The sequence below is a fragment of the Pyrgilauda ruficollis genome, unplaced genomic scaffold (assembly GCF_017590135.1).
Source record: "Pyrgilauda ruficollis isolate IOZ18807 unplaced genomic scaffold, ASM1759013v1 scaffold72, whole genome shotgun sequence".
Taxonomy (NCBI): domain Eukaryota; kingdom Metazoa; phylum Chordata; class Aves; order Passeriformes; family Passeridae; genus Pyrgilauda; species Pyrgilauda ruficollis.
This window is the reverse complement of record NW_024529044.1, coordinates 3,352,114-3,372,722: the sequence shown is the minus strand read 5'-3', so window position 1 is coordinate 3,372,722 and position 20,609 is coordinate 3,352,114. Positions and strand designations below refer to the sequence as shown.

Here is a 20,609-nt window from a genome sequence, read left to right as displayed (position 1 = left end):
ACATCTCAGAGACAGCCTAACACAGAGACAGCCTAACATTTGCAGGTAGGAGTAGCAGGTAATTCAACTGGGCAGACAGGAGTGTTCAGTCTGAATTCACTACAGCAAATAATAACCACAACTTGTATCATTCACAGAAAAAAAAAGGGAACACCAAGGTAGAATAAGGGCTAGACATGCAATTACCACCGTTATGCAACAAAAGTAGAGTTTTATATTCTGTTTTTCTAACTTTTTAGTTACCTAAAGACACATGAAATTAGCCATCAATACATTACAGATTCTACAGTATATACCCATCTGAATTTAAATTCATGAAACCTTTGTGCTGTTACAATTGGGGATGCACCTTCAAACAGCTCAATTTAATATTTATACAAATACAAAAAATGCCTCCACAGATACTCTGATCAGCATGTGATATCAAGTGAAGGTTACACCACCAGCACTCAGAAATGCTTCTGCTGCACATCAGAAACCAGTAGATGTTTTTATTGCTTAGAATTCTGCAATTGGGAAAATATTATTTTAATTCATCACAGATGGAGATTAGGAGGGCAGCACAGGGACCAGAAGCACTGAAGGAACAGAGGGGTTGGGTGGATCACAGCTGGACAGGCAGCAAAGTGACACACGAAGCGACAGCAAACTTGCAATATCCCAACAACAACAAGTGGAGGGCAGAGAGCAGGTAGGACAAACTTTCATTCAAAACCCAGCTCTCAGACACATTTTGCTGAACCATAATTTCTCCTCCCATTTCAATTAGCTCATGTTTGAGGATGACCCATATGCTCTCCAACTCTCTATGCTCCACTTGAACACAATGCTTTTGTCTCTGCTTATGAACAGACCAGACAAACAAATTACTGCTAGACAGCAAAATATCCCAGAAACAAAATACATCTCCCAAGACACAGCTTCAAGCACAAATGTTATTTTACACACTAAAATTTGACACTACTTGCTCTCAGTATTTCAGCTGGATCGTTTCAAATCTATAATCAAAGTCATTTGCCCTTTTACTTTTGAAGAAATTCCATATTCAACTAATCCCTAAAGACCTGAAGTCTTACATATTCTTGGATACTAAACCATTTGTACCCCTGCCAAAGTGAGCTGACCCTAAAAATCTATTTACAGATGGGGACATTTCAGCTCATTTACACCCTCAGGATAAATCTAGTTTATTCCTTCTACCAAAATAATGCACACAGATACACACACACAAAATGCCAGAACCTCACCTTCAGTATTTCAGGTTCTTTGATGTCTAGAGCTCCTGTATTCCATCGCTTTTTCATGCTTTTATGCAATTTGAGATACTCATGAGTACGTGGAATAAGAAGCCAAATCACACAGACAGCTACCATAAATCCAAGGGCCATTCCAAGTAAAAGTCCACTTAAATAGCCAGGGAGAGGGATAATAAGGTAAGCATAGACTAACAGTATTAATAAGTATAAAGTTTTCACTGGTATTTCAGACTGTTGCACATCCAGATTATTTTCATCTTCACTACTGAGCATAGTAACAGTTTCCTCAGTCATCTCAGGCTCCACCACAGTTTCAGCAGGTTTATCAGTTTTGCTTTCTTCCTCTAGCAAGAAAAAGTCTTCAGAATACAGTTCACAAAACTCCTCATCCTCCCTGCTCACTAGTGCAGACAACAAACATTTTTCAAGTACAAGTGAAGGTTTTGACCCCACATCCTTTGTGCTTGCAGACTGAGAGCTTTTTGTCTCCATCTCTTTTGCATGTTCTTCTGCCCCTCTTGACTGAATGCTCTTAGTCAGGGTAAAGTCACCCCCAGAGAAATCCCCTTCAGAATCACACTCCTCTTCCTTAATGCTGTAGTTGTTATTGCTTTCCAAATGGCCATTCAAACTGGAAAGGTTTGAGAGTTCTGAAGCACTTGAAGATAAGGCTTTGGGCCTGTGGCTACTACTTTCATCACCCATTATTTTGCTGAGCAGCTGAAGAGGCTCATAGATTACCTCAGAAAGGCGTCTTTTCGTATCTTCAATTTTAGCCTCCATTTCAGGTACTTTAAAAAAGGAACGAGTGTCAGAGGGGGATGTTAATGGAGAGGAGGGGGCAGTTTTAGAATCACCACCTGTAGCTCGAGGCTGAGTGAACTGTTTGAACAGATGCAAGTTCAGTTTCGAGTCAGGTGGCCTGTAAGACACAGCTTCAGACTCCTGTTTAGAAGTGTCTGTAGACAGAGATTTCACCAAGGTTTTCATTAAGTGTCTATGTCGCATCGGTGGGGTGGGTTCTTTTGGTTCCACTTCTGTTGAAAAGGACTTGACTAACCCCTTAAAAGGCTTTGAACTAGAAACTGTGGATGATCCACTAGAGCAGGCAACTGATCTGGAAGGGGAGGAGGATGGGGAAGACAGACTGGATTTCTGTTCCACAGGTGGTGCTGCTGCACCTGATGAGCCAAACGTGTGACATGAGTGTGACGATGGAGACAGGACCGGTGGCACTGCACTGAGTATTTGGGATGGGGAAGGAGAGTCCAACAGCTTTACAGTTTCGGCAGCTGGCAGAACCGCAGGCGACGAGGACAGCGGTGATGCAGAGTTGGCCATGTTAAGCGAGGTAGCTGGACCAAAAAGGTCATGGCCGGTATGCTCAAAGCAGAGGTCTTCCTTGGCTTCAAGTGCTGTTACAATGCTTTGGTCATCTAGTTCCTCATCAAGAAACTCTTTAAACTCCTCTTCCTCCTCTTCTTCCTCCTTCCCAAATGCAGAGAAATGAATTGTGATGGTTTCTCGGGAGACAGATCGTTGGACCTGCACTTTTGGTGTTGACTGCTTTGAGGACATTTCACCAGTTTTGTCTGCATGGCTACTGTTCCAACTTGTCATTGCAGGTTCCAGAGATGTGTCAGAGTCTGGGAAGAAAACATAACACCACATTAAATGCATTTTGCCCTGCTTCAAATACCCTTATTTTCAAGCATTAAGTCAAACACAATTTTACGTAGGAAAAAATCCCAAACCTACTCACACCAACAAAAAAACAAGAAGAAAGAGATGCCTATGCTGAAAATTGCAGATCTAGGTTGCTGTGTGCTACTTAACATATTTCCACATAGCACAAAATGGCAATATTAAAACACACCAGGCTGTTAAAATTATCTCCAAGTGCACTGAAATTACAATTCATCTCTGAAGCACCACCTTTCTATTTTCCCTGCCAGAGGTACCTCTGAGTTCCAGAGCCACATCCCACCCCAACACACTGAAATTCTTCACTCCTAACTCGCAGTCCCTTCTACATGCATTACTTAATGCTTTATACCTTATAAATAAAGAAAATTTGAAACTCAAAGCAAGGTCAGAAATATGTAAAGGCCATTGTGTGGGGAGTACATTATTTAAGCATTTTATTGACCCATGAAAGGGAATTTAGCATATATCTACATGGAGAGGAAATAACATGCATTTAATCCAAAGCACTGGTGACCATACACAGAGATGGACCAGGAATTACAGGATTAGCTCTGCCTCTCCAGCTGGGAGGCAGCACTTTATCTCCACTGCCAAGACAGCGAGTTTACCACTCCAGTAACTGAATTATTTTTCAGAAGCTGTTAAAATGCTGTAATCAAACTGTCAAGCGGAATTAATGTGAGGCCTTTGCTGACGTTTAAAGAGCAGTTCAGAAGAATGATTATGTGGTGGTGAAGAAATTGCACTTCACAAACAGTTGTGATATCAGATTGTATTATCCTGCAAGCCAGTGCCACCTGCTCGGCATCATCATCCTACTGAAGGTTGTAGCCCTTTCTACTTCCTAGCAGAGCTGCTCATGTAAACATTTTTAACCTGTCACTAAACTAAGCTGGGTTAAACATTTTAAAACAGCAGATCTTTGCTACACAGCTTATTCAGAGCAAGTATCTGTCCACAACTTCCTACACACTATAGTTGTCCATTTTATGGTTCCTAAATTGCTGACAATTCTTTGCTTCTTACAGCATTTGTGAACTTCCCAAGCAGGCTGTACAGAAGGAGCTGGATGTTAACCTTCGTGCAAAGCCTTCAGAAATTTCATTTTGAGGCTCTGGTTGTTTGGTTTTTTTAAGTCTCATTTCTGCTGCACATCACAGTGAGCCAGTTTGGGTTCAAAGGACCAAAAGAAACATTCAGACCCTGGTCAAGCTTTCACTTGACATCTCACCCTTGCTCTGATGACTGCTTAGGAGACAGAAATTCTTTCTAAAGATCACTTCTGACTTCAGCTTTTATCATGGAAGTTTTCTTCTGTCCTCCCCAAAATCCATTTGACCCATCCAAGCAGCAGCATTAACAGAGAGCTCCTTTCAGTGATGGGGATGTGCCTCCAGCCCACCTGGGGCTCAGTAGGTTGCTACCTTTCTTACTACATCTGTGGATCAAGTAGTTAATTTACCCAAATATTAAGAATCCTCCGCTACCTGAAGTTTACATGTACACTTATCAGTAACCTGTATCTATAACTTGGTGAGTGCTAATGTTGGTAAGAAATTTGGGTTCTCATTTCCCTGTTGGATTAGCACACCTGGGAACCACCAGCAGACAGAACCCATGCTTGTGCCTGCTGTCCACCACAGACATGGTTCCATTTCACATAGGTCAGACTGCAAATTATCAGATTTTTTGGACAAACACACCCAAATTTATTTTGGAGAGGGGGAAAAAAATACTACTGGACAAGATAAGTATCCAACCTCATTTCCATAGTGCTGGGCCATCAGCTATCACGCATGTTTAATATTTTGGCCCAGTCGTGAAACAGCAAAGCTAACACACCAAAATTTGAAAGTACAAAAACCCTGCACATTTTCCAGGTCACTGAGCCATCACAACACTATACACTAAGGAAAGAAAAAACAAACTAACATCAAAACCCCACAAATATAATGACAAAATCCCCCTTGCACACATTGCTGCTCGCATCAGTTTGACCCTTTCTTTTCTGCTGTTCAGCCTTAACCATTTATTAATAATCTCTGAAAGTGGGAGAAAAACATTAGCAATCCCCACCCTCCCAATAGCATTTTCACTGTGGCATTTTGTATCAGCTAGAACTTCATGGGTTTGGATAGCTCTTTAGCACACTGTGTTTACACTGAACATTAATTAGCTGGTGTTTAAACACCAGTTGCCATGCTGTGCTAACGCAGTGCTAATGACCTGAAACAGATGAACTTCACTTGCACACACCAAATGTACTGAAAAGAGATTTTGCTGCTTATTGAACAAGCAAGATTTTCTTAACATCATGATTACCTTAACACAGAAAGGAAGGAAATTCTTGATTAACCAGTATTTGTCTACCTCAAGCACGTTACTGTACCACAAATTATGCCATATAAAAGAGCATGTTTTCAATCCAATCCTGAACATAATCTCTGTTTTATTGTGGAGAATTTGGGCTTTTGTTTTGTTTTTTTCTTCCTAAAGCAGATGCTGAGAAGTTTTTCCTTGACAGCTCTTTCTGTAAGTGTTAGGTTTTGATAAAGCTATTTAATCAGGCTCTTGAACCACACATTTTTACCCTTTAAATCATTTTAACAGATTCACTTCTTACTCATTTCTGGCTACATTTTTTTTTCACTCATTTTCCTTCCCCTACTCCTCAGCACCTCTCCCAGCTGTTTGAAGACCTGATGTTCCAGCCTCAGTAGCTGAAGTGGCACAATTCCAAAGTGATTGTATGCAGATTATATTGGTACTTGCAGAAACACAGGTTTTCACTGGTCCTTTTGAAGGCCAGCCACACTGTTCCCCATTCTCTGGCTGCCTCTTTAAGGTTTTTCTGTTGATTCTGAAGATGCAAGGTATCAGTTTTGTTACGTGGCAGGCAGATCTGAGTAACAGTCTTACATCCTCAGGCTTCAAACGATTCAAAACATGAACTTTTACCCGGAAGGAAAGAAGGCTGCTCAGAAAAGAATTCCTTTCCCCCAAAGGTTTGAATTTTGAATGCTGTTGCAGGGTGGAATGAGATAGCTGCCAACCAACTGCTGCCATTTCCACTTCTGACCTCAAGGCACTGCATCCCCATCTCCCACAGAGGAGCAGTTTATAATCCTCACCTACAGGCATTGCTTTCAAAGCTCCAACAACAGGAAACACTGAGCCAGGCAAACAGGGAGAGCAGCTGCCTGGGACAGACATTCCTCGCCCAGCCCTTTCCTGTGAGCAGGGAGGCAGTGGTGCTGCAGCTGAGGATGTCTTTGCCTGGGTGACAAGACGTCTGCACCACGCTGTGATGCACCTGGTGACAAACAGGGACACCCAGGGAGAGGCCAGGTGTGGGCTAGGCCATGACACCTCTTGTAAGTGTCACTGCAGTGGCTGTGCTCCTTCCCAGGAATGACTAATTGGGAGTTCACAGGAAGAGCCAAGCACCCAGCAATGTGTGCTTCTGCCCAGCAGCATAAACACCCTTCTGTTCCCTCCTCCTGCAGGGGACAAACACACCCCACCCTTCTTCAGCTGTGCCCCAGAAAGCACCTGTTCACAGCCCGGAGAAAACACAGTCCATCCAAGAGCTTAGACAATTGTCCCACCAACTTTATACAGCAAAGCAATTCTTTTCATATTAACAACGTAGAAAGTGATTCAAACAGCAAAGCAGCACACTAGGAACTAACTTAAAAGGTCAAAGTTCCATATACCATACTTAGTCATAATCATTTAGCTCGAGAAACAGGCTGGATTGGGTAACTAAATTCACATGCTTTGCAGCAGCCAACTACTCCAACCACATTGCTCTTACTTATTACAACATCTTCATGAGGGGGAAAGGGTACAGAGTGCAAAATGCCTTCAGAAAAATGTGCAACAAGGTTCAACATTTGTATTTTTGTTGCTACTAAACACAGACCAAAAAATGTGTTTTCCACAAAACAGAAATTCCTTTCCTCCTAAGTAAAGGAAAAGCCTCACAGGTTATTAAACAGCACTGCAATACTTTCCCCTGTATCTGTCAGTTGCACCAGAAGAACAAGTCCTAAATGCTGTTTAGGAAACAACTAACTTCATTACTGATAATGCTACAATTCAACTTCATGCAGATTGAGAAACATCTTTCCCTGTGAACAGCTGTGGCACTGGTTAAGCCTCTGCTTTCCCCAGTAACCCTTCTGGGCCATCACTCATCCAACAGGCAGCTCCTGCTTTGGCAGACTGGGAAAAACACCCAGTTGTTCTTTAGGATTCATGGGGCCTTTTTATCATTTTGGATTACATGATAGCAATTTTCAAGTGTCAGACTCAAAACAGGTAGATACTTCATACTCTAAATGTACCCTCCATTTGGCAGGAAGAAGAAGCAGTATATTAGTTTTAGACAATCTCTGCAGCCTCCTTATGGAGTGAGAGATTTTATATCAACAGAAGCAGGACCCCACTAACACATTACAGCCATGTTCCAAACCAGGCCAGCAGCACATTAAATCTTTCTCAGACAGGGAACACCTACACAAGGCAAAATGATCTGAAATTCATATTTGTTCCAAGAAATTCTAGATTCTGTTTGATTTACTAAAGATTCAAGCACTATCTGCCTTCCAACACTGAGATATGTGGGAGAACTGCTGCAATTCTTTGTCTTAATTAAAATAAGTAACAGAGCTCTCAGCATCAGACCAAATTTTCTGTTAAGAGCAAAAAGTCTCCATTCCAGGTCCTTCAAAATGAAGCACAATATTAGTGAAAAGTACTGCTTTGCCACAGAAGTAAAGCCAATTCCCATTTAGCCCAGAATGCCCTCCCTGAAGCAGAGAGCACAGCTGCTGGGACATTATCTGTCACATGGACTTCATCTCATTCAGCAGATCTATATCATAAAAGACAAAAAAATGAAGGGATACAAAATGCAAAATTCAACGTTCTTTCCTATCCCCATTCAAATTTCTAATTATGATCAATTAAATTCCCCTGGCATCTCCATGAGTTAATGTATTCCATAGTTAACATCTATTGTTCCTTTTACATCCACTAGTCATTACTTTTAAATGAACTACAGAGCCAGGGTTGGTAATTACTATCACACAATAGCCCTGTGAAACCTTCCTGTCAGGGATCCAGTTACCCAGCCTGGAGATAAGGCTTTAGAGCTCAGTTTCCATCTGGAACAAGAAGGAAGTTTCCTTCACTTTCCAAGTTCATGCAACTGGATTTGAGATGCAGAGGTTGGGAGGAAGAGGGAAAAAACAAAACCAACAAAACCTGTTTTAAATCCAAGGGCAGAAGTGAAAAAGTTGATATCGATATCAAGTACTATTAATAGACTGTGTTTTAAATGTGTTGAGCAGAAGCCAATCCCAGATCATGGCCAAAACTGATGGGGCCACCCACCATGGATCATAACACACACACACAGCACATACCCCTGACAGAGTAACCCAGGTCAGCACAACTCAGGTGGGTGAGAGCTAAAACACCTCCAGCAGGAGCTCTCTGAGCATCATTAAAAAAACCCAAACATTTTTGTACAAATGCTTTTAAGTTCAGAAAAATTTGAGTAAAATAATCTGCATTTTAGTATGCAGTTTAGTCTGCAGTTAAAGGTTCTCCAGAAACTCAGAAAAATGTAATTTCTTCTTATTTCATGATTTTCTGAAGGCTGAACTGAAGCAGCATTTTTAAGAAATTCAACATTTTCCCTAACAAGAGAAATAAAAGAAGCTTTTAGGCAAAGCTCTGCTCTTTGGAACAGATTCAAACTGCACCAGAGTATAATTATATTAAAGAACATTTACTCCCAGTTGGCACAATAAGAATGAATAAAAATTCTAGTACATACATAATACTTTCTCCATTCACGTGTTCTCCTCCTATGAACTATATTCTTGTTTATCATTTGTACTTGCAAGCAACAGGTAGCACCTTTTTCTTCCAAAACACTTCATGTTAAATAGTTCAAAGGGACCTTTCATTAGTTTCCAGAACAAAATAAAATAGTAACAAACCACCACCATATCCCCCCCACCCCCCTTACAGATTTTGGTAGTAACTTCCTATAACATATATTGCTGTCCTTAAAATTATGCTAAAATATAACAGGTAGCTAGTTGCTGGCATCAAAATTACCAAAAAAAATAATTTGGCCACAAGTGAGAAGAGAAATGCCCCAGAAAAAGACAAGTTTACAGACCTAGATCTGAAATTTCTGCAGCAAGGGATTCAGAAATAGACACATTAAAACAAGGGCAACCTCAGAGCCAGCTAAAGCCAGCTTCTCCCACTTTCCTCAAGCTGCTGGGTTCCCAAAACCCCAACAACGGTCTTACAGTTCTGCGCAATAAATATATAACTGCTGCTTTTGCTCTCTTCTAAAGGGGAAAAGAGTCTACATTACATCTTCTGGTACTGCACAAGTTCTGCACCTCAACAGAACATGCTGGATTTCTATAATAATAAAGCATCAAAAGTTTACACGTAAAAAATGATACCCTGTTGAAAGGGTAAATGGTGAGGTTAAACTGTGCAGAATTGTAACTTGCTCTCTTAGCTCAGTGAAAAAAAAAAAATCACCTCCTCATTAATCTGATAAAAGATTATCTAAAACCTCTGTGGATTTGTCCACAGCTGAAAACTCTGCCCACATCTGCGATTAAATTAAAGGTCACTATGAAATCTTTAGGGGAAATTTTGACCGAGTGACTTAGAGAAAAAGCATGTTTCCAAAATTAGGTAAAAGAAGGTGCCCTGAATCCTAAATAAAAAAAGGCTTATCAGAATTGTCTTGCACGTTCTTTTTTCCCAGGGCAAATGCACATCAATAGGTAGAACGGTCTACAGATAGCAAGTGAGCATTCAAAGACCTCTTAACATTTACATTCATTTCCCTAACAAAAAAATCACAGCACTAGTCCCAGTACCTGCCAAGGTAAAACAACCATCACACACCTTCACATGAAAAGGTTTTAAAAATAAACAGGTTTGTCTACATGAGGCTGAACTCAGATACACAGAGGAGCAGCACCAATTAGTAACTCAACCTCTAGGTACCCATGTGAAATGTAGTTATGAGAGATTATTAAAAAAGGAATGGAATCTACAGATTTACTCATAGGTATCTGAACATCTTTTTTTTTTCAGGGGATTTTTAATGACCAATCAAATGTCATATTTCTTATGTACAGCCTTCATTTTAATTTCATGTTCTGCAGAGGATTAGCATGCAAGGTGCCTCGTGGTTTTTTAAGCTGACAGGACAAAACACAGTACACAATCACGGTTTCCTTAGGTCTCAGAGTTGTTTTCAGAATTACAGAAGGGGATATTCTCTGGTATTATTAAATAGCACTCAAGCTTTTAATACTTAGAAGCATTTCGTTTCAGACCTAGCACATCCCTAAGAAGGAAGGTAATAACTCTTCAAATAAAATAAACAATTAGAAAAAACAGGCAAGGATCTACAGACCAGGCAGCTGGCACAAACCGAAACAAGAACAAACCAAAGCAAGGCTATTTTCAGAAAGCTTAAACTGTCTAGGGAAGGGAGGAGGGCTACATTTAATAAAAATAAAGTATTCATACCTAACTAGAAAGGCAGTTGTATTTAATACATGAAAATTAATTATCTTAAGGAACCTGAAGATACAGAGCAAGCTGCAAATATTAACATTGGAAACTGCTGTTAGAGGGCACACTGATCACAGTTGTTCACCTCCTTGCATCTCATCTACCCAAGGAAAAGTGCCTTTGATAAATGCAGAAAATGCATTTATGACAGATCAGGATTTCTCAGAAGCTTCTGCAAGCATAATCCCCAGAAGGTCCAAAGGACAGGAAAGGTTAGGAAAAGGCCAATAAACAGGACTTCAAAACATGCAAGTCTTTTAAGAGCTGCCATCAAGTTTGAGTTAGGTGGGACAAAAGTAATTCAACCCAAAAGTCAAGCTTCTCTGCAAAGTTTCTTTAAAATAATTGTTCCCAGCACCTAAGAGAAGCAGTGCTGCCAATCACTCCATGCCATGCAATAGTCTCTCCTGTCACTGAATTCCATGACAAAATTAATGGAGAAAGGTATTACCAGCATTTCCTGCTACCTGGAAACTGCAAAAGAAACATAAATTAGCACCACAAGAACAGAAAAGCTCTTTGTGATCTAATTTTGGAAGAAAATGGACTAGAATTCCAGACTTCTCTGAAAGCCTTGTGCAGGTAATCATGTTATTTTTAGTTTCAGTATTATTAGGAAGGTTAGAAAAATTTTGCTCTAACTTACCTGACTAAAGAGCAGTGCTCACACAGATTATGGAACAAGTAAGATCATAAAGAGTCACTAACACCTTGAAACAGCAACAGCAAATAACCACATTAATGCAGCTCTAGACTCACCCATATTCTAGCAAGAACTGTGCAGAGATCATAAACTACTGATGACAGCTTCTGTGCATAAAATACTTAAACTTCTAATTCATAGAAAAATCCATAGCAGGGTAACAAAACAAACTCTAAAGAATCCTTGTCCTAAGAATAGCCAGAAAATAAAATGTCAGATTTGGAATTGGCGAGTACCAGACATTTCTCTTTGTGCTTAAGGCAACACTCATCTCATTCAGATTTATGTTCAACTCAGATATCTAGGAACTAAAATGCAAAAGTTCAGCACCACTGTGGCTTTCCAGCTGGAGGACAGTGGCAAGCACAAGACAACATCCAAGACACTGAAATGGAATCCAGATGGCCCCAAACGACCTGAATTTTTACCATGCTAAGGACAAAGCATTTTGCTTATTAAAAAAAAGTCCAAAACCCCAGCAAACACACAACACAAAAACACTGCAGACCCTCAATGAGCACAGATATTAAGTGAGGCTCAATAAAACCATTAGGACAGCCAACTCAGACCTCCCCAGCTTCCCAACTGACTGCCATGACATAAAGGCTCTGGAGAGCTGTCAAAAGCTTCTAGAGCCTTGCAACTGCTACATACATTTCAGTATCATCCCTCAATGACTAATTTTGAATTAAAGAGTGGCTTAAGCATTTTATGATTAAAAACACTGGACTATGAGTCAGACACAAATACACTGAAGTGCACAGGGCTGAAGCAACTATACAATTCCTAGTTATTCTATTACAGTACATCCTACTACTTCACAAAATCCACATCACAAAAGCATTAAGGCAAAAAACAGTATGTGGCAAAAGCATTCCCACGTGTGTTTTCATGTAAATAATTTTTTTTAGGTTTTCCACAGTTTTATAACAACTCTAAGCATTTCAAGGTGTAAACTTATTAACTGATAGACATTGGCAAGAATTTTCCCTGGACTTTGTAATTCAGAACATGAAAGAGGCCTTGCCACAAACAGCACTGAAATCAAAGGCAGCAGCCCCATCTGCATTCCCCTCTGTTTCTTGCATTACACACAGAAGAGAGCAGTACTCAATGAATCAGTGAAATATATTAAAGCTTTCTGGTGGTTTGGTTTCGAGTTGCTTTTCAGCTTTTTCCAGGAGCAATGGAGGTAACTCCTATTTCTAACAGCTGCAATACACTTTAATTGCAACATCTGACAGGTCAATTACAGATTGCCTGACCTTAACAGCTGCTTTACAGGCCTGACTCCCATTGAAACCAACTGAGTCAGAAAATGATGAGCACCTCCCACAACATATTTTTTTTTATGCCCAATTGCTAAGAAACCATGTGAGATAGATTAAAAAAAAAACAGCTTTGCTGGCATTCTGAATTTAAATTACCATTTCACAGGAACCTAAAGACACATACTGCTCTAAAGTGGAAAGGAAGTCACTACACTGAGAGGGTAAAGTGAGGTCCTTGGGCATATGGGGATCCTTCCCACTCTGTTTTCCTCTCTCAAAATGTGGTACTGATAACAAGCCTGGAAGGATAATTTGTCATGTGAATACTCAAAACAAACAAAAAACAACAACAACAACAAAAACAAACAAACAAAAAAACCCAAACAAAATAAGATTGGCTGTCCTCTCCTTTTTTTCAGAAGCATGGATCTACCCCAACACAGTGCTGAATCAGGCCACCAGTGTGAAATTAAAGAAAATAAAATTTTCCTTAAAAGGTTTAAGTTCATTAAAGGTTTTCTGAACTTTTCAGCACTCCTTGAGAAGTGTCCTCACCCATTACTCATTTTCTCTCAACCTTTGCCACTGTATGGTATCATTCAGACATAGCACACAGACACAGGTCCTTAACTTAGTGGAAGGCAGACCTCAGGCAGACCAGTACAATGGGACTTCTGTAAATGAAATCACTCCTCCAAAACTCAATTTCAGAGAGGCACATACTAAATTTTGACCAGCTACATAGGGAGCTGTAAAACACACACAGATCTCACTTCTGACAACATTAATCAGCATAGCTGTCTCCAGGAATTTCATCTGACAACTCCACAGGCTGAAAAGTAAAAAAGTCAGCAGGTGGGTGGCTTGTAGCAATACACACCAAAATTCACCAGTTACCTGCTGAATTCACAGTGCAATATGAACAGCTTGAAAAGATTTTAATGAATTTTTAAGAACTCCAGTTCTACTTTACATTCAAGATGCATTAATGCAAACTCTCTATTGTCATTCTCCTTTGCAGTTACTTCCTTGTAAAAAGAGCTAAAGTCTTCAATTTCTTATCCTATATTTTTTATTCAATAAACAGCGATCATCAGTGTAAGTTGTCCAGAAAATGCCTTCAACACCATAAAAGTTTCTACTACTGCATTTAGAAATAATTTCTATAGTCTCAATCAGCTAAAAAACAGTTAAGGGTGAATGCACTCCCCTCTATGTGGGTTACATTTTGTGCACACACATGCACAAAAAGGGAAGTGTCATTAAAGCAGCTTCAAGGAAATTAATTTTAGGTCATCAATTTTAAGGTCTTGATTTGCTGGAAGATAAAAGAACAGCAAAAACCACCAGATGGATTCAAAAGGGCAAAGGGAAATAAGTGTCTTTAAGCCATATCCTGCCTTGTCCAATTACAGAATTATGCAGGCAAGTCTAATTTCAGGCATAGGGAAATGTTGCTATATCCATGCTTAATTCATCCACCAGGCATTTGTTTATCAAAGAGAGCCAAGCTCTGAATTACAAGCACCATGAGCAGGTTTGTGGGTATGCACAGCGCATACTGGTCAGGGTGTGGGTGTGTAAACGAGGTTTTTAATTGCTCAGAGAGGTCAGGGCTGAGAAGCCAAGCAGGAGTGGCAGCTCAGGCTGTTTTCCAGGATAAGGTGACAAAATAGTGAGGACTGAAGGATGAGGAAGCTGCTCCCATCCCTGCAGAGCTGCCTCTGTGTGCTCTGTACAACAAAGGCTTTAGACAACATTGGACACTCTTTTGAGGAAACTGAACTGAGCAGTGCAAGTGGAAATGCACACACAGGATGGAAATCCCTCACTTCCATTCCTCACCATGAGCTCCTCTCTGTGAAAATGAGGAACAGCCTCCACACCCCCACAAAAGCTCTCCCAGCTCCATGAAGGATCAGAAGTGTCATGCCAACAGACAATCCCTTCTTCAGCAGCCCGAGATCTGAACAGACCACACAAACCAGCATTGATCTGGCTGGGGTTACTGGAGCCACTGTTCACACCTCACCCATTTTTGTCCACAAAGACGTTTGCAAAACAGTCAGCCCATGGTATTTTCATTGGTAAATGCACTGCTTAGGGCAGCTGGACGGAAGAAGCAGATTAAAAAAATATATCCCAAGAAAGCAAAACCGCTCATGGGGCAGCACCACTATTTACTCATTTTTATAATTTCAATTGTGAAGTTTTAACATGGAAGAAAGAATGATAGCTAGGATGTAGACAGGATTTAAAAGTAAAACTGGAAAGCTGGCCCAACCAACAGAAAAGCAAAGGTTCATAAAATCTGCTTAATTATCCAAAACCATAGCCAATCCACATCTCAAAGCTGCATGACAAAAGAAATGGAGAGTCACACGACTAAATGTTTACACTTTTAAATACAACATACCTCTTAGTGCATCTTTTCAGACACTCACAGAATTTTCTGAAACTGTCAGGCACTGCTTTCAGCTTGCCTGAAATTTCTCAGCAGTGTTAAGGTTTCTGGGAACACTCAACCTGTTGTGAAAAAGGGAATGATAAAAGGGAATAAAGGGAAATACAAAGTAGGAGAAAGTTTGTATGCACAGCTGGTCTGTTCTCCACCCACATCTCTTGCTACTCGCTAAAAATAACATATAAATAGAAGAGTAACACTTTTTTCTTTTCTATAAAAATACTTCTGTAAAGTTGTCACGCATTTGCCCAGAAGGTTTATTCAAAACCTGGCAGAGCATTTTTTAACCAGCACGCTTCTGAGTTGACAGACATTCAGGATTATCTCCCCCTTATTTCTTTCCACTTCTCCTAATTCCTTTGTTTAATGCTTTAAGTTAAGTTGAAAAGGAAGAAGTGTGGAAATGATTAGACAAAAAGAAATGCTACTGAGGTCCTACAAAGATAAGCCTTATCAAACGTCACAGCAGCTCCAAACAAGTCCAGAGTTGTACAGATCACTTTCATTTCCCACCAGAGTACATTTATTTATGTGACCAATCCCAAGTATTACACAAGAGTACTAGGAAAAAAAGTGAAGCCACTCTGGGCAACAGGGATGACAGATACATATTAAGCAAGCAGAATGGTAATGCCCAGCTTGGAAAGCATCCAGAGAGAATCTCCACCTTGCCCCGGCCACAGTGGGGCAGGGAGATGGGAGCAAGAAGAGGGAGGTGACAGCAGGCAGGGCTGTGGGAATGCTCTGCAATGCTCTGCTCTTGCATCGCTCCTGGCTCAGCCAGAGGAGCCTGGGAAGGATCCCTGGCAGAGCCCAGCACAGGCAGGCTCTGCGTACCTGGGGCTGCAGAGGCCGAGGAAGCAGAACGTGCTGCAGCTCGCAGGCAGGAGACAGCCAGCACAACTCAGACAACTTCCACTGTCTCTCCGTGTCACATGTTTGGTGACATTTCCTACACAAGCTCCCACAACACAGGCGTGTGAGCACCACCAGCTCCTTCCCCACACAGAACCCTCATTCTTCCAGCCTGTCTGGGCTCATAAAAACAGTTTTCTTTTCTCAGTGTTAATCCTGACTTCCAGGGAAACAGAATGTTTTTTACATCTCTCTATTTAATTTCAGATCAGTACTTTACTGCAGCTCATGAGAGGTCATGCTCACATTTCACTCCTCTGCCATCTGCTTTGAAATTCCCAGTATCAAAAGAGTCCATACCTTTGTGTTTATAATTTTGCAGTCCTATTTTACAACTGAAGTGTAATTTAAACAAAACACATGAAATCCAGAGTAAGCTCTGAAGTCTTGTAGCTCTGTCTTGTATTTCCACTATTAAAACCCAATATAACAATTTTTTAGATCAAACAGATCCCTTAAAAGAGCACTCCAATGCCTGAATAACCATTTTCATGCTCTTGAAAGAGATCCTGTTCTAAGCTTGAGCATCCCATCTTCTTACAGCTCCAGGATAACAATCCTGCAGGACATGCAACACAGTCACAGCACTAAGGGACATTCTCCTGCAATATTCCTGTCATCCAACACCAGCAGGGTCAGAGAGCACAACACTTTATAAACCACTGAGACCCAGCGTAATGCATATTAAAGCCTGGTTCACACAACAATTCATTTCTGCTGCCCTCCTGGCCTTTATGGGGAACACCACTGTTTACCATGTTTATTGATCTTCTGTTATCCATTGTCCATCAGTCCTCTTCCCTTTGAGAACCCCAGCTGCACTGGGTATTGATTTGGACTCTGCACAGCAGAGTATCACACCTTACTGTCAGGAGAGGAGAGAGTTAAATAGGAAAGACAATGAACAAGAGAAGTAGGAGTTTTGAGGAGCAGAAAGGCAAGATCAGAGAATAAACCCTGTTTTATCATTATATTCTCATGTCTCTCCAAAGACACTAACAACTGGTTTCAACAGAGACAACAGTACCCAGAGAATAAATATGACAAATAACACAACACCCTGGAACTTCTCTCCTCCCAGAGGGTGAAGCAGGAAGAAAAAACACCAGCAAAACTTAAAGGGATTACTGCACACTGCAGACACCTCAGTCACTCTGACCTACTCTATCATCAAAACTCGCTCCTCTGCTTCCTTTCTCTCGCCACTTCCAACAGAAGCAAGACTGGCTGTGGCTAACACAGGAGGTCTTCAAGCAATGCCTCTGAGATGCTTCAATTGAGCAGTTTCAACTTAAGACACTTGTTTTTTATTTTTCAGAGACAATGGTCATCAAGGAGTCCATTAAAGGAAACGATGAAAGAGGCAGATTCTGACTGGGAGTCCTGCACTGCACTGGTTGCATTGTTACTATGCTGACCAAGGAGAGGAGATTTTGCTCTGTACAGACTCAAACTCATGAAACCAAGTTATCAAAAGGCAGCCTCCAGTGCAAAACTCCATTAAAGATTTGTGTGAAAGAACATAAAAATCACCTTAAAAGACTTAAAATTCCATTTGTCAAGTACGTAAATACTTTAGGACCTGTGATACACAAAGATTGGCCCAAACCCAAGCCAATCCATTCACTTATAGCTCTTCTGAAGAGAATACCACTTCAGTGCTATCTCTGCAGGTCAACCCTCATCCCTCACAAGCCTCTGAGGGAGCAGGGGCTGAGGCTGCTGGGTGAGGATAAATCCTCCCAGCCAGTGCACAACCTTCAGGTCTTGTTGTCTTAAGCTGGAAATGGGATTTTGATCAATTATTGTTAACTTTCTGCCTTCAGACTTCTGTGCTTGCCATGTTAACAGAAGCTTTATAGAAGCTGACCTCCAAAAAGAGATAATTCACAATTCTCTCAAGAACAGTTGATCATATATTTTTATGACACAATAACTGGGATTTTTGTCCAGTAAAGATGATTAATTCAACCACTTGCATTACAAACCCCGCCCACAAAAAAAAAAAAAAAAAAAAAAAAAAAAAAAAAAAAAAAAAAAAAAAAAAACCAAAAAAAAAAAAACCAACCCACAAAAACTTTAACTTTGTGAATCTGAACCATTTAGCACAATCCTCTAAAATAAAGAGTGGTACACTTTTTTTTTTGTATCAACAGTTCTGACATGATATTGTTCTCTCAGTAGCTCAATGTTCTACCCTCCTCCGCCTTGAAAGCACAAGACATCCTTTCAAGTGTCCACTTTGCATTACTTAAAAATGTTCATGCCCTTTATCAGGCACATGTGGCACCCTTGTGCACTTCCAGAGTCGGTTTCTACTCTGAATACATCTCTTCTAATACAAAGTACACACTCATGAAGCTCACAGTATTAACTCTTATCCTTTTTTCTCTAATCTCTAAGCCTACATTATGCTCTCATTTTCCAGCATACATTGTCATCTGATTGTTTCATTTAGGGCAGAACAGGTTTCTAGAACATGAGACCTTTATTCATGGATAAATGTTTTAGAGCACACTGAATTAGCATTACTACTGTGGACATCTGATACCACAATTTCTAGCTTACCAAAGAAAAAATAATAAAAATCCAGAGGTTTGAGGGACTTTTCTAAGCTCCAAGACTGTGTTTAAGACCAGAATTTACTTACCCTCCCCTCCATTCTTTTGGAACCTACAGTTTATCCTAATAAACAGTGTTCATTTTTCCTCAGCTCCTGGGCAGGTGTCAGTTACACTCTCCACACTCAGCACCACAGTTTATTCATCTCACAGGAAAAAACTGGCTAAAGCTCAGTCCTGGAGAGCAGGAGAGGGGAACATGTCTTACCTATGGCCACTGCCATGCCTGTGACTGGTCACCTTCACCCACACAGTGTAACTCTGGTGGCCTTTCAGATGTGCTACAAGAGAAACCTTCTGATTTCATCACAGGGAATTGGTTGAGCTGGCACAGAAGGTAGGGGTAGAGCAGCACAGTCCCCAAATGGATCAGCTAAAAAGCTGTTTGAATGCCACAGAGCATCTCAGTCCTCTAGCTCCATGATTTTAAATGTACTTCAGTTATATTAGCCTTTTATTTGCTAAGTATGCTTCATTATCTCCCATTACTTTGTTTACACCTACCACAACAGAGAAATTACTGGCATTACCCATTACGTCCAGGCTTCCTGCTCCACATTTTTTACTTTGAAAAACAGTTGGTTTAGAAGTTCTTTAGTTAGAAACAGCTAAGTATTTGGTATTAAAAGCTGGAAGTCTTAAGAGTTATCACACAAAAAGAAATATACAATTAATACACACTATTGGGCCATGTCCTTCTTCAAGTTTTAACTCTGGATTTTATTAAATGACTTTTTTTTTCCTGGAATAGGAAACTCATTTCAATAAGTTCTTTGCATGGACCAGAAGTGCTCACAAGAGAAGTGCTCAGCTTGCCAGTACAACTCCCAGGCATACCCCAGCAAACTCCAATGTAAGACATCTCTGAGCACAGAATCAACTTCTTGGTCTTTTACTCAAGGGAGAAAGCACCCTGCACTGCTTTAGAAACTCCACCTCAAGCCTCAGCACCTACTTGGAGCATAATTAATATGAGTAGTAATCTACTCTTAATCAGAGTAGTCATCGCTCATAAATCATAAAACAGATATCGGAGTCTTTGAAAGTCAATTTTAACATCCCAAGTCTCTAGTTTACCTTTTTACGTTTAAAGTCCTTTTACCTCTCATTTAGCACATTTTCAGTTCCAAGAAAATCAAAACAGAGTACTCACGCTGCCTGAATTTTATTCAATTTAGGAATATTAAGTTATTTCAGGACTAAAAGGGCAACGTCTTCTTGCAAAAATATACACCCCTGAAATTGTAACCCCTTATTTTTCCTGAGTTGCATGGGCAATATAATCTTGAAAGAGGAGTATGACAAAGCATCTTAACAGAAGATAATCTTACAGCACTGAAGACTTACGCTAATTTATCTTATGGTTATAATACTGAAGTGGCATACAAAAGTTTAAATTAACCTCCGCTGTATACTTCATTTCCCAAAATTATGGTCAGGAACTCCTCAAGACATTGCTGACAGATAAAAATCACCAAGAAGTTCAGCACAAACATTCAGGAGGAACTTTAGCACACGCTGAAGAGACACAGTACACGGGTTTAGCCCCTGAACTGCAATGAAGAGAACACAGATGACACTGAAAATTAAAAGAGAAGCAGAAACCAAGGAGCCGACAGCTAGGGCAAGAGGGAGGAAACAATTTTAGTAGATAGGAAACCCCTCGCCTTGGGTGGTAAAAGCCAACTGAAAAATTCTCCCCCGGTTTCAGCAGGAGCGACCGCTGCCGCCTCCTCTGTCGCTTGTTTTTAAGGTGTCGCTCGTACTCCGGCAGCTCCTGCCCAGCGGCACCCCCGGCTCGGCAAACCCCGCTCCCGCGCCGAGGAGCAGCGGCTCCATGCCGCCCAGCCCCGCACCGGCCCGGCCCGGCCCCGCTCCCCGCAGGCTCCCGGCTCTCCCCCGGCCGCCATCCGCCCTGCCCGGCTCCCGGGGCCGCCCGCGGCCCGGCCCGACCGCCGCCCTCGGCCCCTGCGCTCCTCCCTGCCCGCAGCCCGCGGGGACCGGCGGGGGGCGCCGGGGGGGGGGCGGCGGGCGCCCCCG

The 20,609-nt window shown here is 41.2% G+C and overlaps 1 protein-coding gene across 4 annotated transcripts in view; it reads right to left on the bottom strand.

Moving 5' to 3' along the window:
* Positions 1-20,609, bottom strand: part of TEX2 (testis expressed 2) — a 44,951-nt gene that overhangs the window by 24,106 nt on the left and 236 nt on the right. For 2 of the 4 annotated variants that reach the window (XM_041485886.1, XM_041485887.1), the window contains exons 2-3: positions 14,986-15,095; positions 1,248-2,902 (exon numbers count right to left, since the gene is read on the bottom strand). In XM_041485886.1, the coding sequence (XP_041341820.1) occupies positions 1,248-2,876 (1,629 nt within the window). In that variant the 5' untranslated portion in view covers positions 2,877-2,902; positions 14,986-15,095. The remainder of the gene's footprint in view (positions 1-1,247; positions 2,903-14,985; positions 15,096-20,609) is intronic. The other 2 variants (XM_041485889.1, XM_041485888.1) reach the window with 1 other exon arrangement.